The following is a 20,238-nucleotide window of genomic DNA, read 5'->3' on the forward strand; positions in this document are numbered from 1 at the left end:
ATCCTCGAGGCATTATCACACAAACCTGTTTACCCCATGCTGATTTCACCGTTAATTGTTTACTGGGGAATCCCCAGCCACGATGCAGACATGATGCTCCTTTCGCAGTATATAATTCAATAAGTTGTCTGGACGATATTTAGTTTTGGACATAACAGGTTTATTTGACAGTGAGTGAAATTCCACATGAGGCCCCGCGAGTGTCACGTTTACTGCATTTCGCCAGTAGTTTTAGTCAGCCCCGGCGGCTGCTGGAATCATTGTTGATATCATGTGACTATGACGCGTATTCAGTCTCGTTTTGAGATTGACCCCTGACATCCCGTCTTGTTTACCGGCCTGTGTATAAAAGAGCAAGCGATCGTGGCATCGTCATACTTCTCTCTTCACTGCAAGAGAGATTTTGAGCAGCTCTGACAACAAGTCTATCAACGACACAGCGCCCATTTACCTGACAGCTGTTTTCCAGTATATACTGAGGATTATCAACTGTGTGCGAAACTCATAAGTAAGTATATCGACGGTGTTGCATCATTTGGGAATATTGAAATTGCGATTTTCAACATGCTTTGACAGTCGGCTCCCTGTGATCTTTGAGCCGAGACGATTTCACCGTTCTCAGTAAATAGGTCAGGTAAATACTCTAGATTGTAAAACTAATTATGTTTCGTTATGCATGGCTTTTATACAGGAATGTATGTTGAATGAAAATATGTCCGCCTCGTGTCACTAACTGACTATGATTACAAATAGTAGCGCTGTAAACCAAACACATCTAAAACAGCACGTGTACACCTTATGTGTTCGGCCACATGTTTATGCGACAGTCACGTTGCCTTTCTCATAATAATACCTCAGCTTACATGCCTGAAACTACATATTGTCCTCGTAGTCTAATATGTTCTCGCGTTGATATGCTGCGCTGCTCTCGACATGGTGGCAGTTCATACCATGTATTTGTCAGCGCTCGATGTAGTTATATATTTTTTTTACGTTCAGGGGTAGACTTACATCTAATCTCTGAAATGAGCATATCGTGCAAAAGAAATATCAGTTGTTAAATTATCTTTATAAAAATATTATTAAAAGGACTAAAGAGACTCTCTTCATAATGTAGTAATCTAGACTTGCCAAACATTATAGACTTGCATGGGCTGTATCTGATATATTTGTATCAGGGTCTGTAAGACAGACTAGTTCACGGGTAGAAATCGTTTTAGCGGTTCATTTATCCTTTAGATACGTAAATAATTTATTAAATGTTAATCTTATTTTGTGTCCGTGATTTGTTATATACTCGTTAACTTATCTTTAAAAATCGAATATTCCATCAAAAATAATGTGCCCTTTTTGTCTTGAATATCTATTGCATTATATACTAAATTTCCTTTTTAACTTTTTTTCAGGACTCCATCATGCTGATAAATGACAAAGTCGAAAAAGTCAAGCGCCTCCCTGGCGTTGTCCCTCACACCACCACCCTCCCCGACGGCCGCTTCGTCATTATCGACACCATGAGCGACTCCCAGCTGTCGGAAACCTTCGGCCTCATCCAAGCCGCGGCCCAGAGCGGCAATGGTTTTGGGGTGGATGAATACACCTCAGAGAAGGAATTCCGTGAAGACATCGACGGCAGCTTCAACTTCGCCGTAATGAGCAAGGACACTGGAGAGATGGTTGCTGCATTCATGTTGGCCATCAGCAAGTATTACCGTGGCTGCAGCGTTGCCGACCCTTTCATCATTGTAAAGAAGTCAGAGAGAGGCAAGGGAATCGGCGAGTTTTGTCTCCAGATGTGTGTTGACTTTGCTCAAGATTTGAACTTCATGGGAATGTATGTGGACACTTTCAGCAACAACCGTGGCATGATCAAAATCATCGAAAATGTTGGTGGATTCACCCAAGTGGGATGTCTTCCCATGGGCGGCAAGATGAAAGATGGTTCCATTGTCAGTTCAGTCATCTTCTACAAAGATTTCAATCCATAAACTATTGACTTTTCTTCCATGGCTTTATCTCCATTACGTCTCTACGTAGTGTACACGTCATCGCGGCTGTGATGACGTCACAACAAGGTGTTATCTGCATGAACCACAGGTAACACTCAGAGAGAGCCACTTCCGGTTAGAAGAAGCCCAGTTCCGCTATCGTTCGCTGTCCAGTGCGAACGGTGGAGCCTGCTCGGTATATAGCTACGCTGGGTCAACCGGATTGCCTTGTAGACTGGTAAACATCGGATTGAATAGAAATGTGCAATGAGAAACGTATTGTTCATGCAACAGTATTTGTTAGTCTCGCAGTAGAAAGAATAAACATAATATTAGCTAAACGATTTGTTTTGTTCTTTTTTTTATAAATAAATACCAATACCCATGATGTCTGTGGCATCGTGAGTACCAACCATTAACACATCATTAGATGCTTTCCAATAAAGGAAACTGTGGCTGACGTCCGTGGGAATCTTGTCCTTTTCGGTAATGGGAGATTTTCAAAGGCAGAAGGAGACACGGCTGGCAGGGTTGTGCAGGGTTGTTCATGGGTTCGAATCCCGGACAATGGTTCCTCACATCCAAAGTATGACATCAATGCTTACTGAAATGTTAGGAGCCTATACCAAGGAGTTGAACACACATTTGAATGTATTACTCTACAATACAGTAAACTACGTTTATAAAGAACACGCTTATAACGAACTGACGGATATAACGAAATGTTTTTTGGTCCCGTCCATTTGCTGTATATATGTTGTAAATCTGCTTATTACGATCTACGGTTATAACGAACTAAATTTAGTGGTCCCTTTGAGTTCGTTATAACCTTAGTTTACTGTACCCTCCTGCTCACAGGACGCATTTTAACCAAATACACACACAAGCAGCATTCATGTATGTCTGCATACATCAAATTGTTAAGGCATCCTCTGTTGATGAAAATGGTCAAAATTGGCTACCACACTGTCATCAAGTATCTGCAGCTAAAATGGTTAATTCCAACAGCCAGGTATCCGAACATGGAGTCAAATTTAGGGAGTTATGCACCCTCCTTTCAGCACTGTTGGCAGCGGAGAGGGAGAGAGAGCCCTGAAGATGATCCATGATGCATGATCAGGAAGACTTTGAACTGCAACCACTTAGGAAACTTGATAAAATACATAAAATTGATTATGAATGATGATACCATTACTCATGAAAGCGTTGAGAATATTCTGGACTGGACTGGACATGACAAAGGCTTCGGCACGCAGAGTTCCAAGTCTTCGGACTCCTGATCAGAAACGCTTTAGGTGCCTCATCTCTCGTGAGAGATTACTGCGTTGTGAGTGAGTGAGTTGGGTTCATTACACAGTATTCCAGTTATATCACGGCGTGTCAGCTTGATGTAGGTGGCAAGCCCGAAGTGATGCAGGTCTTTGCTGAAACCCATGAACACGGGTATCGTGCTGATCAACCTAGAAGCATAATCGGGTCGAACCGGGATTCGAACACACGATGACACGTTTATGGTGTGCCCAAGGGGCACAGCTCTACACAGTGAATTGTACGCCGCTGTGAAGCAGACCCAGCTCATTTTGTAACCATCGAGGAGTCTTTGGGTCACAAGTATCAGTCAGAGATTAAACAACAGGCAAAGCAGTGGAAACATCCAAAGTCTCATTGGAAAGAAAAGCAAAATCTGTTCCATCTGGCAAGGTGATGGTATCGGCTTTTAAGAACTCCATACTCAAAAGTAATCTCTGTTAAAAACAGAGTTCATTGTACGATTCCAGTTATATCATAAGCATGTGTCTGGATTTTACAACTTTTGTATGAGTGAGTGAGTATGGTTTTAGGCCGCTTTTAGCAATATTCAAGCAATATCACGACGGGGGACACCCGAAAAGGGCTTCACACATTGTACCCATGTCGGGAATCGAACCCGGGTCTTTGACGTGAACTTTCTACTAAGATTTCAAAGGGCATCATACGACTCTTGCTCAGGAGTTGTTTTATCAAGGTTATAATAACATATAAGGCCTCAGAAAAGTTTTTATGAAACGTTTTATGGTAGACAGGTGGAAGACATTTCCAAATTATACGCATTAGTGAGAAACTGATCTCCGTGTGACAAATTGCTCCCGTGGTTTTAGGTGAATAGTTGACTTGCCTTTGCATGTGTTTCTGACAGGTGCAACAAAAGGGGGGGAAGGGGGCGGGGGGCAGGATAGGCTCACCTTTTCGCGAACGCCTAGTATCATCACTATTAAATGGTTATTCATAAATACTTGCTCATGATATAGTCGGAATCGTACAATCGGCTCTTTATTGTCAGAGATTTCTTAGAAATATGGAACGGATTATGTGCCTTTATCCACTTTGTCAGTTGCGGTTACGACCTTAGCGTGCAGGACATAGATATTTAGCAATGTTTCAGGTTAGTTTTGTTAGACCTGGTCCACCTCTTAGACCTCTTAGCACCATATTCTCTCTACTGCACACAGCGCGTTCCACAGTTCTGGCAGGAACTCAGTCCACCAATGCTTTCTACTATCCGTCGTTTATTAGGTTTACTAGCATTTAGTAAATAAGACTTACTCGCTGGTTTTTCTTTTTCGTCTTCTGTTGAATAAGATCTGTTAACCCAACTGAAGCTATATCAATCTGTTCCGCTTGGGAGTTTGCCCAGAAAATCACTGTTTGACGTCATATATTTTGTATATCGCACAGTATCGTCGGCGGAAGCACGAGATCGTCCTTTTTTTAACTTTGTCGATACTACATGTCCACTTCAACATAGCATGATCTAGTTTGGTTTCCATATGTTTGTTTTGTTTGTTTGTTTGTTGTTTTACGCCGCACCTAGCAATATTCCCGCTATATGACGGCTGTCTGTAAATATTCGAGTCTGGACCAGTCATCACGAGCATCGATCCACACAATCGGGCTACGATGACATGCATCAACCAAGTCAGCGAGCCTGACCACCCGATCCCGTTAGTCGCCTCTTACGACAAGCATAGTCGCCTTTTACGGCAAGTATGGGTTGCTGAAGACCTACATGTATTCTAGACCAGATCTTCACGGGTCTGGTTTCCATACGACCCACGACTATGTCAACAATATATATATGTCCTTTTTCTAGCATTATGTTTGTATCAGTGACTTAAAATTGACTAAACTTAACATGATTTGTTGGGGACTATACCATGTTCAACCACTGACTGGCCTTATGTGGAAACACATGTAAAATCATCCGACGACAATATGCATGACAAGAAAGAATTCTCGCCTTCGACGTAGTTTGTCAACTCACATCTACTTTTAAATACACCACATGTATACAATAGTTCTCCACAAGTCTGATATTCTCGTATGTGTAACAGTAACGTATCAAACTTTGATTAGGTAAGGTAAAACCAAACCCATTCCACACCAGTTCTCTGCCCTCGTGGTTAAATTACTCAATCGTGTTTACCACATGCTTATTGCCGCGTTAATCGTTTCCGGGGAAATCCCCAGCCGCTCAACACAAACAAGATAATTTTGTCCAAGTCAATGTTTTCGATAATTTGTCTGAACAATATTTAGTTTGGCAAATAACAGGTTTATTTGACAATGTGTCAAATCCTGCATGACGCCCTGTGATTGACATGTTTACCACATTTCGTCATATGTAGAGGCCAGGCGGCTGCGGGAAATATTGTTGATATCACATGACAAAGACAGGCATCCAATCTCGCTCAGAGATTTGGCCTGACATTCCGTCCCATTCTGCCGTCAGGTGTATAAAAGAGCAAGTGATCAAGGCTACCATCACACTTCTCTCATGACTGCAAGTCAGATTTCCAGCAGCTCTGACAAGTTTTGCTACCAACGGCACCGTCTCCATTTACCTGACAGGTGTTTACCAGTACATACCTTGGTTTATAAACCGACTGCAAAGTGAGTATATCTATCCTTGTTGCAATACTCGCGAATATCGAAATTTGAAATGTGGAGGAATCTACCTAAAATGTTTTATGTGACTTACTTCGTAATATCTAATTATTTTATATGTCTATAGTGGAACAGGGGGCACGGGTGGCCCAGTCGTCCAAGGCGCCGCAATTCGCTGTGCAGAGTTGCGTCCCTTGGGCACGCCAGAAACCTATGATTGTGGGTTCGAATCCCGGTTCGCTCCGATTATGTTTCTATGTTTGTAAGCACCATACCCGTGCTCGTGGGTTTCACCGAAGTGGTAAACGTCTGAGATCACTTCGGGCTTTCCTCCCATATTTTACATTTTCCTCCCGTGATATAACTGGAATACTGTTATAAGCGGCGTTAAACCCAACTCACTCACTCACTCACATTACTGGAACATACTGACATTTCGATTCCTGAATTTGTCGACTTAAACGGAGGTACATATAACTGTGAGCTACTTAGCATTTCCTTTACAACCCTTCAATTTTAACCTCTTCTTAAGAAATGACTTACAGAGATTGCATTCCCCATTGCTCCTCATGTCCAATTATTCAGGTCACAGACTCACGCAAAGTCTTCCCATAACTTCAACAGTTCCCTTTCTGTTTTCGTCTTGCATGAGTATTTCATTGTACATTAAGTATCCTCTTTTTTCAGGACTCCATCATGCTGATAAATGACAAAGTAGAAAAAGCCAAGTGCCTCCCTGGCGTTGTCCCTCACACCACCACCCTCCCCGACGGCCGCTTCGTCATCATCGACATCATGAGCGACTCCCAGCTGTCGGAAACCTTCGGCCTCATCCAAGCTGCGGCCCAGAGCGGCAATGGTTTTGGGGTGGATGAATACTCCTCAGAGAAGGAATTCCGCAAAGACATCGACGGCAGCTTCAACTTCGCCATAATGATCAAGGAAAGTGGAGAGATGGTTGCTGCATTTATGTTGGCCATCAGCAAGTATTACCGTGGCTGCAACAGCGTTGCCGACCCTTTCGTCATTGTAAAGAAGTCAGAGAGAGGCAAGGGAATCGGCGAGTTTTGTCTCCAGATGTGTGTTGACTTTGCTCAAGATTTGAACTTCATGGGAATGTATGTGGACACTTTCAGCAACAACCGTGGCATGATCAAAATCATCGAAAATGTTGGCGGATTCACCCAAGTGGGATTTCTTCCCATGGGCGGCAAGATGAAAGATGGTACCATTGTTAGTTCAGTCATCTTCTACAAAGATTTCCATTCATAATATATTGACTTTTCTTTCAAGGCTTTGTCAGTTACGTCTCTACGTGGTGTACACGTCATCGCGGCTATGATGGCGTTACAACAAGGTGTTATCTGCATGAACTACAGATAACACACAGAATGAGTCACTTCCGGTTAGAAGAAGCCCAGTTCCGCTTTTGTTCACTGTCCAGTGTGGTCAGTGGAGCCTGCTCAGCATGTATGTACGCTGGGTCAACCGGATTGACTTGTAGACTAGCTAACATCGAATTGTTGTTGTATTGTTCATGCAGCAGTATTTGTTAATCTGACAATAGAGAAATAAATACAATACAAACAAAATTATTTGTCTGTTATCGCCTGATTTTAGTTGAATACATATTCGCATGAAATGTTCTTTGAACCTTGCAGCATCTGGAGCATCGCTAGCACCAACACATAACTAACTCATCACTAGATGACCTTTAGAGTAAGAGGAGTCTGGTGATTTTGCAAAGAAAGAGAGGGGCACGAGTTGAGCCCCTAAAACATTCCATGATCTTTGTTTGAATCAGAGCTTCACCCTAAATGTGATCCCTGTTTTTATGTGATACCTTTTTTGTGTGTGTGTCAACTTAGTGGCAAACGTCCACTTTCCTGTCACGTAATCAGTGAAATATTGTTCAAAACGACGTTAAACCCAACTCACCGAGTTAGAGTTCACTCACATCATTAATTTACCTGCTCAATTACGCCCAGAACACTCAGAATTAGCAACGAGCCCAGATCATATGTCTGTGATCACTGGACCACAGGTCCCGAGTGATTAGAAAGGAATGTTTTTAACACTCGACTTTGTGGAAGAATGCGGACGTGACTCCAGAGGAATAACACCAGCACTTCCCTACAATCGACCCCATGGTACCGCCTACGTACCGACAACGCAAGAAGACATGCCTCTCTTAACAAGATATACAGTGGATGGCGAATGTATCTAACTGATTCTAAGCCTTCGTGATTGCTGACTAGGGCGACAATGACATTTCTCATCTTCCCTAAAAGACAGAACGTGAAAAGCTTTTATTGTAAAGTGGCATCCTGTATGCAGTTGGTACATTCTACTGTTCACCTCTACCTTTCCTACAGACTTACAAATACACAGTCTGTGTAAGAATAAAAGTCCAGGTCCAGATAACGCGTGCAATGAACATTTGTTGTTTGCAGGCATTAATATTCTCGCGAAACTTACCACTTTATTTAACATAATTCTCAAAACGGAATATCCCTTCTAACAAAAACAAACTTGGATGGTCATCTCTTTTTAATAGGGTAAAAAAGATAAATCCAATCCAAAAAGCTATAGGGGAATTACTCTGACTTCATGTCTGGGAAAACAATTTGAAAATGTAATTTTACAACGATTGGAAGAATGGTGTAAGGCACATTGTCCATCCTTTCCAGAACCTCTACAATTCGGATTTCGAAAAGAGCATGGTGCATTATGTCTGTCTTTACATTACATGAATGTGTTTATTATGTATCTGGGAAATCACCTGCAGGCCTTCAAGTTGCTCTTAACACTGTTACACAGTATGCTTATGATCGGAGATTAACTTACAATGCCACTAAAAAGCCAAACTGTTATATTCACTAGATTGAATTCCCAACATAATCCCTCCAAATTTCAACTGGGTAGTGTCACAGGTCAGATTGTGTAACATATGGGGGAGTCATTCTAAACATTTAACTAACATGTACGGATATGTTGACAAAATGCAAGACGCACCGGAAGCTCACTAAAGTCTGTAGGATTAAATAGTTATGATCTCCACCCTAGTGTATGTGTAGAAATATGGCACTGATTGGTTCTCTCTACTAGCTTCTATGCGTGTGAGCTGCTAAGCGGCATACGACGTGGTAAAGAAACTGATCAGATAGAAAATGTCCAACGGCACTTTGCCAGAGTCATCGAAGATCTAGACCAAAACTCATTATCTGATTCAACCATAGCAAATCCTGGAATGTAGACACTAACGGAATTCATAGACAAATGCAGGCTACTCCTCCTCGGAAGACTGGGCAAACTCATGCTTCTCTCCTATGAAACAAATTATATGTGCATACATAGCCTCAGCCAATGTTCATAATGTCAACACTAGCACTAGCATATGTGACATAATGATGTTAACTTCTTGTAAGTATAACCTTAAAAATGATATGTGTAACTGTATCAGTACTGGAACATTTCCTTACAAAAATGAATGGAGAAGAAGTTAATGTGATGCAATATCCTCATATGAAGAAGATAGGTTGAAACTCAGACTGTTACTGTACGAGAATCTGGCCCGATACGGGTCAATTCACTCTCAACTAAAACTACATATATTACGGCAACTCAAACTAACTTATCTTCATCTTAGGTATTGCCTCCACTACTCTCTTAAGATAGCCTCCCGACCCATTACATCACAAGGGCAGAATAATTAATTTTTATGTGCAGATCGTTTTCATCTAACATTTCTGTGGCTTTTTTTTTACATCACGCACACATTGCTGTGTGATCTTAATTCTAGTGACTTAAGCTAGATGTAAACGCTACTGGAATGTTGGTTAACCGTGCACTGTTTACAGCAACTGTAGTATACATATCTTGAGTCAACAGTTATATATATCATTAACATTATCTGTCAGTTAAAGACTGTATTATGACCGGGTCCCACGAAACTGGCTTCACGTGTAACCATGTATGGAATCGATCCTGTGTTTCGGAATGACGCGACAAAGGCTTAACCACTTGGCTACCACACCACCCCAGTCCCCAGTGTTACAAATACTTTGGTTATTTAGCATTTTTTCTATACTACTGTTAAGTTTTAAGGTTAAGGTACTTAAATATATTACCTGCAGTTGTGTTACACACTACCATGCTATTCACATTACAATGGAATTAAAGTGTGAAATCTAAAATAGATCAGCAGCGTCATTGAAGTCAGAAATTTGGTCAGTTACATCAAGTGAGATGAAACAGGAGGCTTTTATGACTCACAGACGAGGCAGACACCTGCGTAATTCAGTATTAACATGAGTATATGCCACTTACACGTGTTACGTAACAGTGGCGGGCGGGTAGCCTAGTGGTTAAAGCGTTCGCTCGTCAGAGGCCCGGGGTAGATTCCCCACCATGCGTGAAGCCTATTTCTGGTGTCCCCCGCCGTGATGTTGCTGGAATATTGATAAAGTGGCGTAAAACCATACTCGCTCGGTTATACACAACATAACACAATATAGTGATTCAACTACAACCACCTGGGCTCGGGGTCTGTATACTGTGTCAGAGTGGGGTATTCATGTTAAATTGCGGCATGGTATCTCAGTGAGCTTGCACTATAAATCGGCATCAGTCTGGACTAGTACAAGCAGCCACACACACACACACACACACACACACACACACACACACACACGAGCAACATGACACAGTGACTGGAAACGATATAAACATGTTCTCTGTACAAATTAAGGACCATGTGATGACAGCTGTCAATAAAATGTGTTCTCGGAGTGAGTTCACGCTTTTGTTATGAATCGTTATGTCATAAAGTATTAAACTGGCCTGTTCATTGCAAATGTACTGGTCACCGTTGTAACGTCAAAATATTCTCCTAAAGCACCTGTTGCAAAGTTCAAGTACAAAATGTCCATATGTTACGAATTGACAAAAATGTGTTCGTTGTTTGATCTCGAGCCAACTAGGTCATATCACTACCGCACACATGTTGCAGAAAGGCTACTCAAATATGCTGTGTTTACACGTATATTGTACAAGTACATCACGATTGTCGTGCAGGAAAATGTAAATACTACAATACTTACACGTGTTGCTTGCTCTGCTTACACACTAAGTACCAGAAGTTGATAAATATTTGTAGATATATGGTGTAAATGCAAGCCAACAGAAAAGTTACAATCTGACACAATGCTGTGTTATGTACATTAACTTAAAACTTTAATAAGTTTTAAAGAACCTCAGAACCTATGGTCACATTACCTTTGTCTGATACAATACTATGCAGTCACTGCATGTACGGTGTTGTATGTGTGTGATGTTGCGAGTGTGTAGCCCGTCATGAGATGACAGTTATTTTATTTAAAGCGACCTCACACTCCACTGACTGACCACATCACGGACTATGCACTATTCACAATAACATAGTAACAATGTGTGTGTGTGTGTGAGAGAGAGAGAGAGAGAGAGAGAGAGAGAGAAGAGAGAGAGGAGAGTGTGTGTGATAGAGAGAGAGATAGAGAGTGTATGAGGCATGCATGTGAGAATGAGTTGGTATTGGGGAATGTGTGACTGAGAGAGTATGGATCAAGTGTAACTGAGTGGGCATGGATCAAGTGTAACTAAGAGAGTATGGATTAAGTGTAGCTAAGAGAGTATGGATCAAGTGTAACTGAGTGGATATGGATCAATTGTAATTGAGAGAGTGTGGATCAAGTGTAACTGAGAGAGAATGGATCAAGTGTAACTGAGTGGGCATGGATCAAGTGTAACTAAGAGAGTATGGCTCAAATGTAACTGAGAGAGTATAGATCAAGTGTAACTGAGGGAGTATGGATCAAGTGTAACTGAGTGGGTATTGATCAAGTGTAACTGAGTGGATATGGATCAAATGTAACTGAGAGAGTATGGATCAAGTGTAACTGAGAGAGTATGGATCAAGTGTAACTGAGAGAGTATGGATCAAGTGTAACTGACTGGGTATTGATCAAGTGTAACTGAGTGGGTATGGATCAAATGTAACTGAGGGAGTGTGGATCAAGTGTAACTGAGGGAGTATGGATCAAGTGTAACTGAGTGGGTATTGATCAAGTGTAACTGAGTGGGTATTGATCAAGTGTAACTGAGTGGGTATGGATCATGTGTAACTGAGTGGATATGGATCAAGTGTAACTGAGAGAGTATGGATCAAGTGTAACTGAATGGGCATGTATCAAGTGTAACTGAGAGGGTATGCATCAAGTGTAACTGAGAGAGTATGGATCAAGTGTAACTGAGAGAGTATGGATCAAATGTAACTGAGAGAGTATGGATCAAGTGTAACTGAGAGAGTATGGATCAAATGTAACTGAGAGAGTATGGAACAAATGTAACTGAGAGAGTATGGATCAAGTGTAACTGTGAGAGTATGGATCAAGTGTAACTGAGAGAGTATGGATCAAGTGTAACTGAGTGGGCATGGATCAAGTGTAACTGAGAGAGCATGGATCAAGTCTAACTGAGAGAGTATGGATCAAGTGTAACTGATTGGACATGGATCAAGTGTAACTGATTGGACATGGATCAAGTGTAACTGAGAGGGTATAGATCAAGTGTAACTGAGAGAGTAGGGATCAAATGTAACTGAGAGAGTATGGATCAAGTGTAACTGAGTGGGTATGGATCAAGTGTAACTAAGAGAGTATGGATCAAGTGTAACTAAGAGAGTATGGATCAAGTGTAGCTTAGAGAGTATGGATCAAGTGTAACTGAGTGGGTATGGATCAAGTGTAACTGAGAAAGTATGGATCAAGTGTAACTAAGAGAGTATGGATCAAGTGTAGCTTAGAGAGTATGGATCAAGTGTAACTGAGTGGGTATGGATCAAGTGTAACTGAGAAAGTATGGATCAAGTGTAGCTTAGAGAGTATGGATCAAGTGTAGCTGAGTGGGTATGGATCAAGTGTAACTAAGAGAGTATGGATTAGTGTGTTTCAAAGAACCTGACCAAAAGCACAGAAACAGCAAATCTGACACAACCAGAATTTCGAGAGGGGAAGGCTGCATAAAACACTTTCAGAGCCAAAACATCGGACACTTTGCCAAAGTTGAGGTAAATGTGAGGCATGATGATTAAATGTTTTTCACCAAATACATTGCTAGCTTACCATTCGTGCAAAAAAGGACATGTTTAACAGTGTACAATGAATAAGACAACAAATCTATAGGACAGCGGGGAATACGTTCGCTGCCGTTGGCCAACATTTCCTTGCGGATAGCCGCATCATACAGCCGGGGGCAACGGTACCTTGAACAGATGCTCGAGGGATGGGGCAAGTTGCTGTCCTGCTGCGGTGACCCCGGAGCGTGGTCGGGCTATATGAGTCTACCCAGTCGTGCGTCACAAATCTTTACATAGAACAACTGCGTCAGAGAATGCAAGCAAAAGATGAACGAGGAATAGTGATGACAGATTCTTGCCCAATAATTATATAAATTGCGTTATAGGACGGCTCGGGGTCACAGCATATATTTCAGATATGTTGACGGTTAGGTCCACTTTGTCATATCTAATGTCACAACATTTCACACGCCTACGCTTTTTTGTTTGTTTTACAGTTCAGTCACGATAACCATCAACAGTTTCATAAAAGGATTCTGTTCAGAACAGTTATATAAATAAAACATGTACCAGGTGTTCCTATACTTGTTACGAATGAATAATATATGTATATATTATATAAGTACTTGCAAGTCAAGTATACAGTCCATTATTTTTTAAATTTAAAACACAACACAACATTAGAGAACTTATTCGGAGGTGTGTTGTGTTTTAAATTTACAATGTTTACTATCATCTGTAAAATTTCCACTAGGTTAACCGACCTCCCCCGTTCGCATAAAAGAGCACGCGATGAAGGGTATCGTCACGCTTCTATCTTCCCTGCAAGAGATATTTGGTGATATGTGATTATTTTATTGATTTGAGGAATTCATCTGGTGGACTACCTCCTGAAAGGTCAGATCATTCGTGGCCCATGGCCAATATTATGTTAATCTGCTTAAACATCTGTGTGAGAATATAAATGCGACATTTCGTGGAAAAGTCACAAGTTCTACCAGGTCTGATATCGCAATGCCTGCAGTCCATGACTGGATTTGACCTCATCGAGCATTCTCATATTGACCAGATTTGGCATCGCAATCTTGAAGAAAGAACTATCAGGCAACTATAATGAAAATGAAAATGGCGTCATTTCTTTTTAAACAACTATGAGGAAGCCTACAGCAGCGCGATCCAAACACAACAGCATCCTTGGTAGAAGTGTGGGAGAGGATTAAGTTGAGATAAATAAGAAGCAACCAACTCCACCAGCGCAGTCCATCATACACATGTACTAACCGAAAAAGGCAAGCGTGCTTCATATAAAGTTCCATAAAAATATTATTATTCTGAAATTAAATATTGTTTATGCGTCTTTCAAGACATATTCATGAAGACATCTCCTCCATTTTGAGGTAGTGATTCACAATTTGCAAGTGCCTGTCAATGCATGGCGCACCGTTTGCGTGTTATTTGGGAGTATGATACTCATACACGGGTTTTTTTAAATGCGTACAGCACACAATGATGTCGAGCTATCAGTTCTTTTAGAAACAATTTTGTTAAACCGTAAAAAAACGCTTAAGCAATGGCACAAAAATCAACGTCTACCCGACGTGGGTATGCTGCAGACAGGATAGGCGTAAAACGAAGTTGCCAGACATTTTAATGTTCATCGAAACACATTATTATCTCGTTGGAGACGTTACCTACAGCAGGGCCACGACCCGGTCGTCCACGTATGACGTCACGTCAACAAGGCAACCATGTTCGTTTGGTAGGTTACCACGCGCAACCGGTCGAGGGAGCACAACACCCGGCCCCGACGTCCAGAAGTTCACTCTAAGTTGCTTCCAAGTCACCGTAATGCACGCCTAGATTCGTGTAGGCAGTATCTGACAGGTCTGGGACAGTATACTGTTCACAGAGGAGTAATGGTTGTATCTGTACAACTCTGATAATCGTGCAAGGGTATGCAGGCGTCCGTGGCAGTGCTTGCGTTACTCAACGTCGTCCATCTTCCCGAGGCAAGAGAGTTAACTGACTTTAAAAGTCCAGTTTCCACCCTTGCCGAACTAGGCTGGAATTCCTGGGCTCGATCGTAGCGCCACCAGTGGCTGTTACGAGTTATGTCCCTTCTATGCCTCTCCAATCAGAGGACCAATCAGATTCCACCTCTCGTATCACATGCATTTGCTTCAAACAAAATGGCGGCGCCCAGACAATCTGATCGACAATCAAGATCTATATTGTAATACAACGGGTCTTACATCACGAAGTGCATCAAATCATGTGAGCACCTTGATTAAAAATTTGAAAAGATTTGGAAAATTTATGTTGACAACGAGTTTGCGGTGCACATGCTTTGCAAATCCTGCAATCGACCGAATTCTGCATGGCAGTTAACAAACCGGATTTCGATTTCGGTGCGCGATTGTGATTGGACCATGCATAGACTCGTTAGTCCAGCCAAAATCAAACTCCATAATACCAGCCAAGTTCGGCAAGGGTGGAAACTGGACTTTTATAGTCAGTTAACTCACTTGACTCGGGAAGATGAACGTCGTAAGTTTGGGGATGAAAGTGTAATTGTATGGAGTGGCTTCACAACAAACAGGAGGACACAACTCATCATTGTTAATGGCAATTTGAATGGCGTACACAAACGGGACCACATCTATATTGTTCAAGGTCTTGTGGGGAAACCTATGATTGTGGGTTCGAATCCCGGTTCGACCCGATTATGTTTCTAGGTTTGTCAGCACCATACTCGTGCTCGTGGGTTTCACCGAAGTGGTAAACGTCTGAGACCTGCATCACTTCGGGCTTTCCTCCCACATTTAGCTGACAGGCCGCAATGTAACTGTAATACTGTTAAAAGCGGCGTTAAACTAAACTCACTCACTCACGATCTTGTTCTAACCTTTGTGAAAATGCAGAACCATAACATCCCGTTGCAGCAGGATAATTCCCTTCCACATGTTGCCTAGTATAATTAGGCTAAGAACCTTTTAGCCACCCCTCATATATACAACTGATATCAATTAGAAACTATCATTCATAAAAATGCTAATGCGGCCGATTTCGCTTTAAGCTGCATCGTCTTGATTTACTGCACTCGTTGTACTACTCCCTAACTTAAATGTTAGTTATTAACTGATCCGAATGTTATATTAAAATACATGGGGGTGGGGAGGTGGAGGGGTTGGTTATCAATGGTCGGACATCTTTGCTTAACCAGCGCTAACTGACCTCGCAGGGTGTAAGTACAGATAGCGAACTACGGTGTGAAAACTATGATCCTTTCTAAGATGAAGACCATCATATGACTTCCTTTAATGAAATGCATCTAGTAACGAGTGTTTGTACTATCGATGCTAAAGATGTTGCATGGTTAAAAAAATTCACCATGTGTATTAGTATTCAATTTAAATCAAACGATAACAAATCTTTTTATTGGTATTTTATTTATTCTTGCAATTGCCAGACTAACAAATACTGTTGCATGAACAATACCTTTCTCATTGCACATTTCTAATACAATCCGATGTTTACCAGTCAACAAGGCAATCCGGTTGACCCAGCGTAAAAAAATACTGAGCAGGCTCCACTGACCACACTGGACAGTGAACGAAAGCGAAACTGGGTTTCTTCTAACCGGAAGTGACACCTTCTGGGTGTTATCTGAGGTTGATGCTGATAACACCTTGTGACGTCATCACAGCCGCGATGACGTGTACACTACGTAGAGACGTAATGGAGATAAAGCCATGGAAGAAAAGTCAAAAGTTCATGGATTGAAATCTTTGTAGAAGATGACTGAACTAACAATGGTACCATCTTTCATCTTGCCGCCCATGGGAAGACATCCCACTTGGGTGAATCCACCAACATTTTCGATGATTTTGATCATGCCACGGTTGTTGCTGAAAGTGTCCACATACATTCCCATGAAGTTCAAATCTTGAGCAAAGTCAACACACATCTGGAGACAAAACTCGCCGATTCCCTTGCCTCTCTCTGACTTCTTTACAATGATGAAAGGGTCGGCAACGCTGCAGCCACGGTAATACTTGCTGATGGCCAACATGAATGCAGCAACCATCTCTCCAGTGTCCTTGCTCATTACGGCGAAGTTGAAGCTGCCGTCGATGTCTTCACGGAATTCCTTCTCTGAGGTGTATTCATCCACCCCAAAACCATTGCCGCTCTGGGCCGCAGCTTGGATGAGACCGAAGGTTTCCGACAGCTGGGAGTCGCTCATGGTGTCGATGATGACGAAGCGGCCGTCGGGGAGGGTGGTGGTGTGAGGGACAACGCCAGGGAGGCGCTTGACTTTTTCGACTTTGTCATTTATCAGCATGATGGAGCTCTGAAAATATAAAGAGGGTACTTAGTATATAATGCAATAGATTTCAGGACATAAAAACCTGAAATTTATCAAATAATAGGTAGCCTTGTTGATTGAAATTCATTTGGAAACAAATGGTATAACAAATCACGGAAACAAAATAAAATCATAAATCATATAGTATCAGAAAAGAATAGTGAACTGCAAACTGATTTCACCTCCTTTACTATGTAAAGCGTGGTATAACACTTGTGTTGTTGCCGAACAATGACATAAGGAGCGGTGTGATGTCAAGCGCTGTGGGCTGAACCACACTCGCGAGGCAATAGAACTGATATTAGACAACAGCTCCAGGCTCTAGGCCGTGTGTGAGACTATGACCTGACCCCACAAATTAGCCAATGTGCCCAATTGAGGAGCAACTGTGAATGAAATCTCAAGAATACGACACTTCTTAAGTAGAGAAGGAAATCGGGAAAGTTGTAGAGGAAATGCTTAACACGCTCACAGTTAAATGTGCCTCGGTTTTGTCGACAATTTCCTGACTCAAAATGACACGTTCGCAGTTTTGAAAATAATTAGATATTACAAAATATTTTATATAAATCCTCAAAGATAGATTCATCCACGCTTTACACTTTATACAGTTTCTGCTATTTTTGAATCTGCAAATAGCGCGTGCTGGCTATCAATGGATCAGCCTCGAACCTTCTAGAAATTCTATATGGTGTTTGATTGTGATTCATAAACACATGCTCATGATAAAGTCGATAGTGTACAGTCGACTTTGCCTTTATCAGAGATTTCTTATCGACATGAAAAGGTTTGTCGCTTTATTTACGGTAGAATGGTAATATGCTAGGGTATCACTCCTGACGTCAGTGTTCCACTTTTCATCAAGATTTACTGATGACAGACAGTGAATCAGGCGACACGTTGATGTTGCGTCATGCGTGACTCACTCTTTTGAGTCTCAAGTCAGACAACTGCTAATGGACTAATATGGACATGCTGCATTGTCTTTACCTCCTCGAAAATCAGTGTGAATTCGTCAATCAAAATAAAATTTAAAGCTTTTATGTTTGATTTTGTCTTTTAATAACAAATTGTAGTATTTTTTCTTTGAGTATAAATCATATTTACAATTTGGTCGATAATTTGAAAGAAGATATTATTAAAGAAGGGCGTGACAAATGTCCAATTATCGACCAAATTGTAAATATCTTTTATACTCCAAGAAAATATGCTACAACTTTTATTAAAAGACAAAATCAAAGATAAAAGCTGTAAATAATGAGCGGTCATGTGGTATTGATTGCCCTGTTTGTGCATTACAGCAATCCATCACTGCGAGTCGGCTCTATGTGTGCGGCGAGCCAGGTTATTGAGTATGACGTGTGGATATATCGAGCGCTGAGCAATGCATCGTATTAATTTCCAGCATGTCGAGAGCAGCGAAGCATATCAATACCTGCACCTAATAGACTACGCGGACGAAAGACAATTTCGGGCATGTAGACAGAGGTATTATTAGCAGCTGAAGGAGAAAATCAACGTGACTGGTCAAATAGGCATGTGGCCGAAGTGACCACTGTAGATTGTGGTAATCTATAGCGGTACTACATTCACTACAGCCAGTCATCGACTCGAGGTTCACTTATTATCCGCCAACAAACATTCCTGTATTAAAGCCACGAAGAAACTTAACTAGTTTCACATTAAAAAAATATTTACTTGACGTATTTTCAGAGGAGGTGAAATCTTTTTTACATAAAGATCACAGTGACCTGACTGTCGAACATGTCGAAAATCTCAACATTCATATTAGCAATTTAAGTAGTGATGCAATAATGATAAATATACTTATTAATAATTATACTTTGCATTTGTCATATATTCGCTCAACTTTTAAGTTTAAATAGTACCGAGTGATGCAATAATGGCAGTTGTACTTACTTATAAGACTTCTGCTATCAGTTGGTAATCCACGGTATATACACCTGTCAGGTAAATGGACACGATATCGTTGGTAGTAGGACTTGCTGTCAGAGCTGTCTGAAATCTGTCTTGCTGTCAAGAGAGAAGTGTAGCGAAACCCTGGATCGCTTGCTCTTTTATACACAGGCCGGTAAACAGGACGGGATGTCAGGGGTCAATCTCAGAACGAGACTGAATGCGCGACATAGTCACGTGATATCAACACTTATTTCCCACAGCTGTCTGGGCTGACTTCTGCAACTGACGAAATGCAGTAAACATGTTTCTCACGGGAGCTCGTGCGGACATTGTCAAATAAGCCTGTTATTTGCACAACTAAGTATCGTTCAGGCAAAATATCGAACAATTTAGCCTGAAAAGATCAGCTTGTTTATGCTTAGTGGCTGGGGATTCCCCCGTAAACGATTAATGCCTCAAGCAGCGGGCATGTGGTAAATAAGGTTGGGTGATTTCACCACGAGGACAGTGATCGCGGCTTCTCGCGCACCATGACAGGAGTGGGTTGGATTAGTTTTGCCTTAACTTTAACAAGACTTGCACTATATAAATACCATGAACACAATATATGCAATTATGCCATATAACTGCAACATTGCATACTAAAAAAATTATTTGAAAAATTATAATTAAGGTGATTACAACAAAACTGATCCGTGAAGATCCGGTATAGAATAGGTCTTCACAACCCATGCTTGCCGTAAAAGGCCACTATGCTTGTCGTAAGAGGCGACTAACGGGATAGGGTGGTCATGCTCGCTGACTTGTGTTATCTCAAGCCATTGACTAGATTGTGACAGGGGTGGCTGAAAGGTTCTGAGTCTGGATGAGTGAGTGAGTATGCTTTTACGCCGCTTTTAGCAATATTCCGGCAATATCACGGC

At 41.5% G+C, this 20,238-nt stretch overlaps 3 protein-coding genes across 3 annotated transcripts; 2 read left to right on the forward strand and 1 right to left on the reverse strand.

The window, feature by feature from the left end:
• The first annotated feature begins 365 nt into the window (after positions 1–365).
• LOC139462372 (uncharacterized) lies at positions 366–2,320 on the forward strand. Its single transcript, XM_071244053.1, has 2 exons — positions 366–508; positions 1,407–2,320. Exon 2 carries the CDS (start codon positions 1,416–1,418, stop codon positions 1,986–1,988), a length of 573 nt encoding a protein of 190 aa, XP_071100154.1. The 5' UTR covers positions 366–508; positions 1,407–1,415; the 3' UTR covers positions 1,989–2,320.
• A 4,285-nt stretch (positions 2,321–6,605) lies between these two features.
• LOC139462384 (uncharacterized) lies at positions 6,606–7,184 on the forward strand. The gene has a single exon (XM_071244065.1). The coding sequence runs from the start codon at positions 6,609–6,611 to the stop codon at positions 7,182–7,184; it is 576 nt and encodes a 191-aa protein (XP_071100166.1). The 5' UTR covers positions 6,606–6,608.
• Positions 7,185–16,470: 9,286 nt separating this feature from the next.
• On the reverse strand, positions 16,471–19,433 carry LOC139462393 (uncharacterized). Its single transcript, XM_071244078.1, has 2 exons — positions 19,316–19,433; positions 16,471–17,380 (listed from the first exon to the last, which is right to left on the reverse strand). The coding sequence occupies exon 2, from the start codon at positions 17,369–17,371 to the stop codon at positions 16,799–16,801; it is 573 nt and encodes a 190-aa protein (XP_071100179.1). The 5' UTR covers positions 17,372–17,380; positions 19,316–19,433; the 3' UTR covers positions 16,471–16,798.
• Positions 19,434–20,238: the final 805 nt, after the last annotated feature.

This window comes from Haliotis cracherodii, unplaced genomic scaffold, assembly GCF_022045235.1.
Source record: "Haliotis cracherodii isolate W230 unplaced genomic scaffold, xgHalCrac1.p SCAF_1, whole genome shotgun sequence".
NCBI classification, from domain to species: Eukaryota; Metazoa; Mollusca; class Gastropoda; order Lepetellida; family Haliotidae; genus Haliotis; species Haliotis cracherodii.